General features: G+C 54.5%; 1 protein-coding gene across 3 annotated transcripts in view; it reads left to right on the top strand.

The window, feature by feature from the left end:
- Nucleotides 1–244: 244 nt before the first annotated feature.
- Znf362 (zinc finger protein 362) overlaps nt 245–12,977 on the top strand; it is a 30,487-nt gene continuing 17,754 nt past the window's right edge. Inside the window, exons 1-2 of one of the 3 annotated variants that reach the window (XM_055611105.1) lie at nt 245–473; nt 10,561–10,686. In XM_055611105.1, coding sequence (XP_055467080.1) covers nt 10,649–10,686 — 38 coding nt within the window. In that variant the 5' untranslated portion in view covers nt 245–473; nt 10,561–10,648. Of the gene's footprint in view, nt 474–9,724; nt 10,687–12,977 lie in introns of those variants that run through there. The other 2 variants (XM_055611106.1, XM_055611104.1) reach the window with 2 other exon arrangements.

Below are 12,977 nucleotides of genomic sequence, written 5' to 3'. Positions count from 1 at the left end.
GGGGGTCGCCGGTGCCTCGGGCTCGGCCCGGGGCTGCCGCGGCGGCGGCGGCGGCGGCTGCGCGCGCGGGGTAGGCAGCGTCTCCCGCGGCGTGTCTGGGGCTGGTCTCCGAGTGTGTGCGTGTGTGTTTTCCTAAGCCGGGCTATTCAAACCTGCTGCAATTCTCCGGTAAACAATGATTCATGGGGCTTAATGCAAATAAACGGATTGCAAACGGCGCGGTTCGCGCACTTTGCAGCCGGCCCGGTGGAGCGGCCAGTGCCGGATTTCTCCGTTTTTTTGCAGATCTGCAGAATATGGCGTCCCTGTCCTGTTTTAAAAATAAGCCAGGCTGCCATTTTTGTTTTTCTTTTGTCTGAAGATTTTAATAAAACTGTCTGAGAATGTGGGAGAGGCGGCTGGAAGCAGAGGGGGCACCCGAAGGGTTGGCTTTTTTCCTTTTCTTTGGAGAGAGCCTGGAGCCTTTCGGGGAGGTGAGACACAATACAATTACACTTTAAAGGAAAAAATAAGGGGGAGAGAAGCTGCCGGGTGATTTGGGGGGAGGGGGCTGGGAATTTAAAGTTAACTCTGAAAGTTTTCTTTTCTTTCTTGCTTTTTTTTTTTTTTTTAAGATTTTTTTTTTCTTCCCCGGAGGGCTCTGAGACGCCGCGAAAGGATATGGGGGCCCATTTCTCTGTTTCTTCCCCCAGCTAGCCGCCTTTGCAGGGTTTTTTTTGGGAAAAGTTAACTGCTGGTTTCCCCAGAGCTGCGTGGGTGGGGGTGGAGTGTGTGAGTGTGTGTGTGGTGTTTAGGGTTGAGGTGAGAGTTTTTGGGAGGAGTCCTTTGGATGAGGCTCTGTATCAAAGTGGCATTGTAAGGAACTATACTGTAGCCCCTGATTTGGGGGAGGTGGCCTGCACTAGGAGCTTGGAATAGGCCCAGGGTTTGGAGCTAAGGCCCCTGTCATGGGACAAGACCCTTCATTTCACCCTGTTCCCGGTGAATCCTTTATGAGCCCTGCGTGTGTTGGAGGTGGAGAGAGGTTTTCCCTTCATGGGTGGCCACAGCCCCTTGGCGGACAGGAAGTTTTGGGTAGCCCCCTCTTGGGGGCAAGTCTGGTTGAATGTAGCTGAAGAACCCCCTCCGGGTATGGGTTGTCTTCTTGGCCTCCAGAGCCGGCTTCTGGTGGTGAATGTTCTTGGTGGTGGGTTCTCAGCTGGGTCCAGGCCTGCCGCTTCTGTGGCTCCTGGCACACACAGGAGTAGCTCCTGTGATGCGGGCCTCTCCTCTGCTTGTGTTCTTAACTCCTTTCTGCCAACCTGCCTGCCACTTTGAAGTCTCCTGATTGGACAGCAATTGAGTTTCTGAAGTGTCTGACTGGACTTGCTGGCTCTGCAGACACAAGAGTGGTCTGAGTCTAGGCCCATAGAATCTGAACCATCTTTTCCCCTTCTGGGAGACTGACCTAGGAGGACCCCGTGCCTGCCGTAGCTGCTCAGGGCCTTTGTGCTGATCTACATCCTCCGCCCCCTGTTTCCTGGAGGGAAAACACTCCAGTCTCCCTTCAGATCTATGTCCTGGCTCTGTGTGAGTTCCTTCAGGACAGTCAGTGGGAACACGGTCTGGGAGAGAGGTGAGGTTCAGGGCATGATTAGGTCACCGGTTCTTAACAGCAAGGTTTTAGATGGAGAAACCGAGGTCCAGAGGTCACGAGACACTGCCCAGCAAGAGGAGAGCTGGGGCTGCGGTCGCTCGGTTCCCTCCACTGTTCTCTGTTTTGGACTCTGACAGGAGGGTGCCTTGTTTCAGACAGAACTAAATGGGAATAGGACAGTGAGATCCCTTCAATATTTCGCCCAGACCCCATCATCATACTCTCTCAGGAAAGCGAACTTTACTGTTGGTACAATGTCCTATGTGGCTGTGACCATTTCCGGCTCCCCCCAAAACTGAGTTGAAGTCAGATATTCAGGTGGGGAACAGCTGAGCTCGTCTTAAAAAACTGAGGCTTGGAGAGGTTGGGCAATGGCAGAGGAGGGCTTTCACTGAGGCCCGCACACTCCTTGTGTGGGCCTTTCCTAAGTGGGTGGTGCTGTGGGCAGGACCTTTCCCAACTTCTAGCTTTTGGTCTGAAATTCTTCTGCTGACCCCAGTGGCTGTGTAAAAATCCAGAGGCTCACCCCCACCCCTAAGAATGTCAGAGACGGAAAGGCCCTGAGAGGTCATCTGGACTCAGAGAGAGAAAGCCACTGGCTGGAAGTCTGGCCCTAGCTAGAACTGGAGCCCTGGTCTTCTGTCTCCTCTCTTCTGTGAAATGCTCAGAGAGACAGTCAGCCACTGGGCTAAACAGAGTAGTCTTAGCTGGGGCTGGGGCTGGGGAATAGTGCTCGTACTAGATAGCTTGGTTCCAGGGGCTAAAGCATAGTCTGTGTGCAATCTTGGGAAATGGAGGCCATCTGGTCATAGGTGAGAGAAAACTGTGTGCATGAGCCGGGGCCTGGGTGTAAAGCTAGCATAGCTCTGCCCTTCCCTGGGCCTCTCTCTCCTGGTGTCGTGCAGTATTCTTACCATTTGAATGTTCATTCATTTCTTGCTAGGCCATTCATTTATTCTTCCACTGTCCACTCATTAGTTTATTGGTTAGTCATTTCAGTAGTCTGCCTGTCTGCCCCATCCATCCATCCATCCATCCATGCATCCATCCTTTCATCCATCCATCTAGTTCGGCTTCCTCAGCCCAGGTGGGACAGATACGACATGTAAGTGTGACCCTGGCGTGTTCTAAAGCCGACAAGGGAGAAAAGCCAAGGCTTCAGGTGCATTCCCAGGGCTTGTCTCCCCAAGAATAAGACTTTCAGAGTGGGCCTGGGTCCTTGGGGGCTCTGAGCATGCTCTTTGGGTCTGGGAGCTTCAGGATGAGGCCCGGTAAAGCGGTGTTCTCCCCTCGGCCTCACTGATCCCAGGACGAAATGATAACAGTATCTTGGATGCCTCCCACCCCTGGCCAGGCATGTGCTGGGAATCTCTGGATATGTGTGTTGACCCATAAGGATTATCACTTACTTTTCAAGGCCCTGCCTTGACTTTGTGAACCATGGTGGGGGGTTCAGGATGCCAGTGGTCTGGGGACCGTGGCAGTCCCATTCTGCCTCTCTATTCCCCTGCTGAAAGTGCCACTGTTTTCTAAATAGTAGAAAAAACAAGTAACCTAACTGTGGGCCTCCAGGGCTTCCATACTCCCAACCTTGCCCTCTTTGCAACCCTTGCTTTGCAGCTCTTCCCCTGCCCTGCCCTGCCCTGTCCTGCCCCTGCCACCCCCTTTATCTTACCACCACTAGTCATGCTGGCTTCTTTGTGTGCCTTCTCTGGCCTGGAACGTTTTCCCCTGAATCCTTCCATGGCTGGCGGCCCCATCCACCATGGAACATCGGGGCCTTTGCTGACCGTTTGCTGTAAATAGCTTCCCACTGTCACATGAGCCCCTTCGTATTTTCCTTTGTGGCTCTGGGCATCTGAGACCTTCTCGTTCGCTTGTTTGTTTGTGCTTCTCACTGTCTGCCAGGAGACATGTTTTAAGTTCTAGGCCAGCTTAAGCTCCACTCAAGCTTCCAGTGAGGTGTGGCCCGAGCCTTCAGCAGAGGTGAGGAGCGGCTGGGGAGCCAGGTGTGGTGGCAGCCTCGGTGTCCCAGCAGTGCCTGGGAGATGAGGTTACACCGAGGTCTGTCATCTTCCCCTGGGAGTCTCGGGGTTGTTGTCAGGCATTAATGAGATGGTCAAATCCTGGACTTAGAACTGTACAATCTGAGCAGCTTTCTCACCCAGAACCTATGACACTGTAAACGTGACCCTACTGTGAACTGTTGCTGTTATTTAGGGAGGGGCAGAGAGGGCTCACTTTGGGCCAGACCCTGTTCTCCGGGGCTTTGTGTGTCTGGAAATATACCGTGGTCATTGTTATTATTCTCTTCTGCAGCTGAGGAAGTCAGGGAACTTATCCCCAGAGGACAGGGGGTGCCTGGTGGCAGGTGGGTGCCCTGCTGGGTCTGGAACTCAGCTTAGGCTCCCACACTTGTGGGGAAACCCAGTCTCACCCTACCCTCGGCCACATCCTGACCGAAAAGCCTCTAATCTCATCTTGAACTCCACACCTCCCAGCGAGCTTTGTCACCCGTAGTAAGACAGCTGTCACTACTAGGACACTGTTTCTTCCTTACGAACCTACAGTCCCCACACCTCCCAGTCAATGACCCTGGAAAGCCATTGGAGTGCCAGCTTCTCTGAGCGTTGACTGGGCCAGCCTGGTGGCCTTGATGCATGGCATTGAACGTACGAGTGAATGAATGGGATCACTGAGTGTGAACTGGGCCCCTCCCGTCCCTGTAGCACCGGGCTGACACTTGCCTGGGGTCTCTGGACAGGCTTGATGTTCTCAGGGATAGAAGACTTGCTTTCTGCTTCAGGATGCTTGTGGAGCCAAACTGTGTCTAAGCTCGTTTGTGTCTCCCGAGGCTTTACCTGGTGGCCTCTGTGCTCCTTGGGTTTCAGCAGGCTGCCCAGCCTTTGCCTGGGGGCTTGAGGGCAGGAGGAAGCTGAGGTTGGCGTACCTTCGACCCCTTAGATACCACCCTTTCCTCTATCATGGGGCAGTATTTCCGGAGCATAGGGTTATTATGCCCAACACAGAGGAAGACAACTGCGTGGAAGTGTGTTGGGGCCGTGGTGGTAGGAGAGCTTTCTGGAACCCCAGACCACAAGTGGACTGGACTGGGCAGGTGGCTGAGTAGTGTCCTCAGTAGATCAGGTGTGAAGGACAGGGTGAGGGACTTTACTCTGAGGCCTGAGGAGTCCTCCACCCCATATGGCCAGAAAGAATATTCAAGTTTGAACTTTGGGTAAAGACTTGAGGCGCCTCAGAGCAGTGGTTCTCAACCTGTGGGCCGTGACCCCTAGGGGTTGTTGAACGACCCTTTTACGGGGGTCACATATCAGCTATCCTGCATACCAGATGTTTGCAGTAGCAAAATTACAGTCATGAAGTAGCAACAAAAATAGTTTTATGGTTGGGGTCACCACAACGTGAGGGGCTGTATCAAAGGGTCGCAGCATTAGGGAGATTGAGAGCTGCTGCCCCAGAGGATAATCTCGTTAGCCAGGTGCTGGGGTTCTGACAGGAGACACCTGGCTACACGTATAGTCACCGGCTCACCGTTCCTCACATGTGCCCTTGTGTGCCCATACCTTGCCTGGATCTGCCTGCAGAAGTGGAGCCACTCGGAAACGTGAGAAGGAAGTAGCCCAGAGGACCCGGGGAGGGTATGAGCAACCAGGTAGGGTCGGGGATAGTGTGGTCCAGTTTGTCGTAGATCTTCCCTGGACCTCCCACCCCCCACTGCCACCCAGCTCTTCTGCTTGGCGTCCATCCTTTTTGCTGGCCTGAGCCTTGCCTGACCTGACCAGAGACTGTCTGCATAGGAGGGGGATGGAACTACTTCATGGGGGGGGGTTATGATCACATGCCGGGGTTCCCAGTTGATGGATCCATGTCAGCGGAGCAGCCCTGATGTGGGGAGAAGTCAGGAGAGCCACAGGAAGCTCCTGCACCCCAGATACTGGCATGCTAACATAAAGAAGCCCAGGGGGCCTTAAGAGCCCACCACTGTCAGGCTAGCATGTGTAGCTATATCACCGAGTCAGGCATCACCCTGGACCCTCATGTGGGTTAACCTGTACTGTCCTTGCAACAGCCCTGTGGTCTTACTGTCACGGACACCCCGCTCTCACCGTGTAAGTTTGCAAGTGGCAACTTTGAGCTTTGGAGCTTGTTCTGATCTCAAGGCCCAAGCCTGGGCTCTTTGATTGTAAAAATCTACCCTTTTCAGCCCTCCTGTCAAGACATAGGCCCATCCCTTCTCAGCTGTGATTGGTTGAACCTGGTCACTTCCTAGAGAAGGACCCAGAGACCCAGAAAGGCTTGCCAGACCTTTCTGCTCCCTCAGTCCTCACCGGCTCATGACCTTAGTGAGTTAGTGGCTTAATAACCACAGAGCAGCATTCCCAACCGCAAATCAAAGAGCACCCTGATAACCAGGAGGGCAGGGTCAGGGCAGAACTGTAGTGGAGGGTAAGGGTCCCTCAGGAGTCCTGCAATATAGTCTTTGTGACACCAACATTCTGCTCAGGCATGTTCTAGGCATCTTTCTGGGAGTGTGCCACATTTCAAAATGGTCACAGTGTCCTTCTTGTGGGGTTGGGAAGATTTCGAGTGAGAAACGCCTGGAAAGTGTCTAAAGGGACTCGGGTGGAGAAAGTATTGGGGACCATCACCCTTACCCACCTGGCATCCTTGGGAGAGCTGGCAATAGAGAAAGGCTCCTGGTCTGAGTCAGTAGGATAGTAGGGTCTCAGCTTAGACAAGGCTCATTGTCCTGACCACCTCTGGGTATCTGGAGGTGGGCTTGGGTAAAGGGGTGGGGGAGTGGGAAATCAGGGAGGGCCCTGGGCACAGACATCAGCCCTCTGCCAGGGTCACTTTACTCTGCCATCATAGTGCAAACAGTCCTTCCCAGGCCTGTGGGCATGGAAAATATGCCCTCATCGGATCCAGGGTCCTCAGCCTTTGTCCTCACAGCGGTTTCTGAGGCTGGCCTGGCCTGGCTGGAGTTTTAGGGGTAGGGTCTGGGCAGCAGCGAGGGCTTTGTGCTTCGTGGAATGGAGGATGTGGAAGCCAGAGGGGCTGTGTGAGGTGGACTTTGAGCATGGGTGGGTGGGTCTCAGAGAGCCAGGTAGAAGGCAGTCATCACCTGGCCACATAAGGACTTGTCTGCTGGAAGCCTTGCCCTGGATTGCTTAGGGCCGCCCTCCCCCTTGGCACAAACGAACCCCTCTGGCCACCAGCTCGCACCTTGCCTGCACTCTACCTACTCCAGACAAATATGCTGCCCAGGCTCTCCTGCTTCCTGGCCTGTGCAGTTCTGCTTTCCTGAGGGCGTTAACAGTGTTCACTCTCTGTACTGGGAATGCCCCTGCACCCTTCTGCTCTTCTGACATGCAGAAACCAGCCTCGTTGAGTCCCTCCAGGCCTAATGGAGCACTAATGTGGACTGCGCCCTGCCCAGCTCCAGTTTGGTGGGTGCATAGCTTTGCCATGACCCTAAACTTGGGTATCCTTCTTGGCTGCTGGGGCGACCAGTGTATTTTGAGTACAAGAAAGGAAAGGTAGCAAGTACAAGGGGCCTTAGGAGCTGGAAATGAGTAACCCAGTTCCTGCTAGGTAGGGGAAAGATCAGGAAAAAAAAAAGGCCTTGAACATGAGACCTGTCAGTTGAGCCATGAGGCTTGACTGAGGATCGAGGAATGGAATCATGAACCCTCAAGTGAGCTGTCCTCTCGGGGAACTGGGAGAGATGACCAGGCCATCTACCCACAGCAGTGTGACCTCAGCTGAGATTTGGTGTCCGGGTTCTAGCTCTTGAACCCTCAGATGGTGGCACAGGCAACTTGTTTGGGGTGGGGGCTGCAGGCACTGTAGGTGCAGTGGTTGGATGGTAGGGATGAATGTGGCCAACGGCCTCGTAGAGGCCTTGGCTGAGCAGCGGTGGTGTTAGGACTTCCCCAAACAGTGGGGCCTATGCAGGGCTTTCTGTGGAAGAATGAGGGGCAGGCCAGCTAGGCTATCCCTTGGCCCGTCTTTCCTTCCTAACTGCCCTCCCACCTGTGGGCATGGGGGGTGCTGGGGCTTGGAGCAGGTCCCTTAGCTTTTCTTTTGGAGAAATTTGGAGAGTTTAGCTCTTTGGATAGGAGGAAAGGATGTCTTGCTTTCTGAACATTCCTCAAACCAACCAGATAGCCACACTGTAGAAAGATCATAAAAGAAGGATAGGAAGTAACCAGCCCCCAGCCCTATCTCTGCCCTGTTCCAAGCCCCAGACACCCCCACTGTTAGCATTCGGGTCCTCTCCCGGCACCCAGCCTTGAGTGTCATTTTTATCTTTCATTGTCCTCCTGACTACTGTCTCCTGAGTATCTTCTAATTGCCCCTGCAGTGTTATTAATTAGCCAGGCTTTTTAACAAGTGTGGTAGCCTGGGCTCCAGATCCCCCAAAGTCTGGATCAGAGCCCCACATTCCCTGCTTGGTTTGGGGCAGCTCCCTAAGTTCCTCTGTGCTCCTGGGTCATAGGCTCAGTGCATGCTGATGGGTCACAACAGTGGTGCTGTGGACACTCAGAGAGAGTAGTTCCAGAGCCATCTCCCTGTTGCTTGCAAGTTTGACTGTTCCATAAAAACCCATGGGCACACAGCGCTGTACATGGAACCTTGCGTTGTTTTCTAGGGTCGGATGAGCCAGACTGGGCTCGCTAGGCCAGGGGGTGTGAATAGTTTTAGAGCTCTTGACACATTATGGGCCGGTTCTTTCTAGGAATGCCCGGTCCAGTTCACACCCCCCACTGACAAGCTGACAGGCCCATCAACCTCATTTCGCCCTCACCAGTATTGGGTGCTACCATTTTCATAGTTGTCTGTGGTCCTTTGGCAGGTAAAGCTCATTGACTTCTCCGGCTGGCGAGGTAGAAACATCGGCTGTGTTCACTAGCTGTGTTCGCATCTCTCAGGGTCAACACCCTCTCCTCATGCCAGTCGGGATGAGATTGGGTAGGTCTGAGCATCAGGACCGAGCGTAATGCATCGGGCACCCAGAGGAGGGAAGGGCACTTTCTTTTGTCCAGGCTGTAATGTTTTCAGTTCCCTCCACCTAACCATGCATGCACACTGCCGCCCGTCCGTCCGTCCGTCCGTCCGTCCGTCCATCCATCCATCCATCCATCCATCCATCCATCCATCCATCTGTCCATCTTTTTTCACTCATTCAAACACAAAATGCTTCTAGTTAATAGGTCTCTGGTCCTTTCTGGTGAGGCACCATGTCTACAGATGGCTAAGAAAACACAGGTCTGGGAAGCACCCTGATGAAGGACATGTGGGCGCACAGGGTACAGAGCCCTCGTGGGGTTACAGACTCCGTATGTAGGGAGAAGAACCTGTGTTTTGGGACCCACCGGTTGAAATTAATCAGTGCGTGGCCCTGGCGTCCTTGAAGGGGAGGAAGCAAGAAGGGAAGTGGACACTGCTGGGAGAGGAACTGTCCACGTGGTTGGCCGATGTACAGTGGGATAAGCAATGAGGCCAGAGGACAGCAAAAGCTGGTGACGTAAGTCTGCGCGACTGCTGCAGGAAGTCGTGGAAGTTTCTAGGTAGGACACGGTGCAGTGGCTGCAGTGGAGTTTAGGGGAGGATGTGGATGGAGTTGGAGAACCTGCGGAAGGGAGGGTTCTTGCAATAGCTGAGGTGGATCTAAAGGGTACCATGTGAGGGGCAGAGACCTACTTTGTGCCCTGCCCCAACTTGTGGGATCCCGATCAGGGTCAAAGTGCAGAATGTGTGGCCTCTTGCAGGAAGCCCTCCTGACAGTCCTCCCAGCTTAGTCTTAGGATGGGGCTGTGAAAGGCCTGATGTGTGGTGGTTCGGGGAGTGCCCCCAGCAGCTGAACTGAGTTTCCCATGAGCCTCTAGCCAAGCCCCCTTAGGCTCCCAAGCACTCTCTTTCATTTTTTTTTTTTTTTAAATAATAAATGTATTGTCTTCATTTTAAAAGAAACGGAATGCCATGACTGGGAATTTAGAAATCAGAGAAACAAAGACAAATCCCCTTGCCGCTGAGGTTAGCACCTCCCCCTGGGAGCCGGGCCCCTGTGGGCGTGGTTCCCTGCAGCCTCCGTACAATCAGAGTCCCCGCTGTCTGGGTCTTGCTCCTCCCACTTCCCCATCGCTACCCACCAGCCCCACCCCCACTCCCGTTTGCTTTGTTGGAAGCCTGTTTCCCCTGTGGAACTGGGCAGGTCTCAGTTTTAATGTCTGTTGCTTTGGGGGCGGGGCCTAAATTGTTGAAATGACAACATCCACTTCCTCCACCCAGGCAGCAGGGCCTCCAGCTCCCTACGTCCCGCCAACGGCTGTGTGTCCTCTGTGTGCCCTGGTCTGAGTCTGTGCTTTCCCCCTGCGGCCGAGCCTGGCACCTAGTGTGCCCTTCCCTCAGTTATTTCTTGTGGGGTTGGTTAGACTGGCCTCAGAGGCTTTCTGGGAAAGGGTGACGGGGTGAGCCGCTTTGAAATCTGTGCCGAGCTCCGTAGCCTTCAGCCAGGCTGCCTAGCCTCTCTGGACCTCAGTTTCTTCATCTGTACCATGGGTCTATTGCTGTAGTGAGTAAAATCCTGCCACAGTCCCCGGCCCATTGTAGGTGGCCGCCTCGGGTCACATCCTACCCGGCAAGAGCTGACAGATTCTCCTAGCCACTGAGGAAGAACCACACCAGAGTGCATGTGACCCTGTAGGGCTGGGCCAGGGCTGGACGGCATCCCCACCCCCTCCCTCACGTGCTGTGTGACCGGGCAAGTTGACTGACATCTTTGAGAGTCACTGGGAAGAGTCAATTAACTCGAATGGGAATATGCTCAGCACACAGGTGTTTACGTCAACGGTGGCTGTCATTTTATTGTTATTGTTATTGTTATTCCCATGTACAAGGTGCTGTTGGGAACACAGAGGAAGTCACTGACTGGGGGTTCAGGGAAGGCTCCGTAGAAGAGGGAACACTTGAGCTGGGTCTTGAAGGATGAGTAGAAGTTCACCAAGTGGGAAAGGACCTTCTAGGTAAGGAACCTGTGAGTCCAGGCTGCGGGTCTGTCAATGAGGGGTTTGTTCTCTGGGGAGCAGGGCATTGTGTCCATAAGAGAAACCCAGTGCCCCTCACTGCTACCCTGGGGGAGGCCATGGGGGGAGTGTGCTTGCCCTCTTAGTGTTGGCGGCTTTGGCTTCCCACCCCCATGGGTCCATGCTTGTGGCCACAGGTCTGTGTCTGTCCGCTGTCTGGGTTTGGTGCTGTCTGCATGTTGTGTTGACTCTGTGTTTGTCTCCGTCAGTGTCCAGAGATCTGGGCCACACTGTGGGGACAGCCCGTACACTTGCCTGGCTACCAGCTCCCCCCTAGTAGCCAGGTCATTCCCCTCCTGGGCCTGGGTACAGCCCTACCCTCACACCTCTAATTGGGAATGCCCCTGGCACCCACTCTGGCCTCTCTAGAATACGATATATCTGGCAGTTATAAGGGTCTTTAAAAGTTCATATTTCACCCTTTACCTACCGATGGCAAATATCTGGGCTCTGGGCCTAAGAGCCAGGCCCTGGCTGACTGTCCAGGCTCATCTGCTTGCCAGTCTCTCTGGGAGGCTGCACAGCCCTTGCCTACAGGCTTTTGCTGACACTGTCACCTTTACCAGAATGCCTACCCCACCTGCTGGCTGATTTAGGCTCACTCTCTGGGTGTCAAGGCAGGCTTCATCTCCCCCTGAATCCTCCCCTGGCTCATCTCTGCAGGGTAGGCCAGCCTCTAGGCAGCTTCTCCCTTACTTAGAAGCTGGGCCAGTGACTTGCCCAAGGTCACACATTCAGTGAGGTGGAATCGGGATTTTAACCAGAGCCTGCCTTTTCCCTGGTGGGAGGGAAGCGTTCACGTCCAGGACTTCCAGGGAGGCATGGGTGGGTCGGAGAGTGTCTGGAAATGGCTTCTCCGCCCATCTCAGCTGTGGCTGGTCTGAGTCAGGAGGATCACTGTGCGCCTATGACCTGCTGAGAGGTGGGTGACTGGAGGTGGGCCTTGCCCGGAGAAAGTCAGGCCAACTGATAGAGGGCAGCTTCTGAGAGACAGCCTGAGAACAAGCGTGGTGCTGAGCCTAAAACTCCAGGTGGAGGCTCAGACCTGTGGTACTTACAGCTCCCAAGTAGATAGGCCGCTTGTGCTGAGCTGCGATGGAATTGGGGGGGGGTCCTGGCTCATTCCGAGAAGCCCACTGTGGAGAGGAAGTTGTGAGAGAGATCAAAAAGGCAAGGAAGAAGCCCCAGATACAGGAACCCCTCACAGGCCGAGGTGGCTCTGAGGGGACTGGTCTGGTGGTGTATAGAACAGTTCAACTTTCTTTACCTTGTAGAACAAGAAAAGCAAATGACAGTTGGGTAGGCTACAAGGATCAGGGTCAAGGTGTATGGCTCCCTGCTCCCAGTCCTGGCTTCTGCACAGTGCTGAAGGCCCCACCTGAGCAGCAGGTGTCTCCTGTGCCCACTCGGCATGGACACTCGGCCCCAGAAGGCTTGGCTCCTGCCTCTATGCCAGCATTACCACCCCCTGCCCCAGTGTCCCCTCTGCCACATTGCTCGCTCCCTTAACCCAGCATGCTCTTTGTTGCTTTCCTACCACTGGTATCTCATCCCTTATCTCATCTTGGCATTCAAGGCCCTAGAGCTGGCCTTGGTGTCCCATGCCACTGTGGCACTGGGAGGGTGTTTGTCCCCCTATCACTGCACCCTCATCCTCCTCTGTCTGTCCTCAGTGAGCACCTGTCCTGGCCTCTCTCGTGCATCACACGCTTCCCCAGGGCAGGGCTTACCCACAGGCCAGACTGCCTGGAAGTGCCAGGCAATGGTGAGAGCCCAGTAGACACTCAGGCCCTGTCCTGCCCCCTGCACCTGGCACACAGTAGGTGGAGACCAGCGCCAGGGTCATCGACGGACTCATAGCTGGGGAGGGGTAGAGAAAGGACAGGAGACGGCTGTGTGGAGCACAGATGGTGCCCTGGCAAGGCCTCCCCTGGCAAGGCCTGGCTGTGTAGCCTTAGCAAGGCCATCCTGGCTACTCAGAGGCTTGATAAACACTAGAGTCTGTTTGATTCCAGCAAGAGGACCCCGGGGAAGCTCTCAGCTCCCTAGAGGGAAAGGAAGGTAACTTCCCAGAACTGCTTGGAAGCAGCCTAGTGCAGTGGGCGGAGTCCCGGGAACAGGGCAGCCTGTCTCACCCCATCTGATAGGGGGCGGCATCCGAGCCTGCTGGCCCGCCTTGCAGCCTGGAGCAGGTCTCCTTTCCAGTGACTGATGAGCTCCTCTAGGAAAGG

This window comes from Psammomys obesus, unplaced genomic scaffold, assembly GCF_907164565.1.
Source record: "Psammomys obesus unplaced genomic scaffold, mPsaObe1.curated_primary_1811, whole genome shotgun sequence".
In the NCBI taxonomy this organism is placed as follows: Eukaryota; Metazoa; Chordata; class Mammalia; order Rodentia; family Muridae; genus Psammomys; species Psammomys obesus.
Note: the sequence above shows the minus strand (reverse complement) of the source record. Positions and strands in the feature narration are given on the sequence as shown.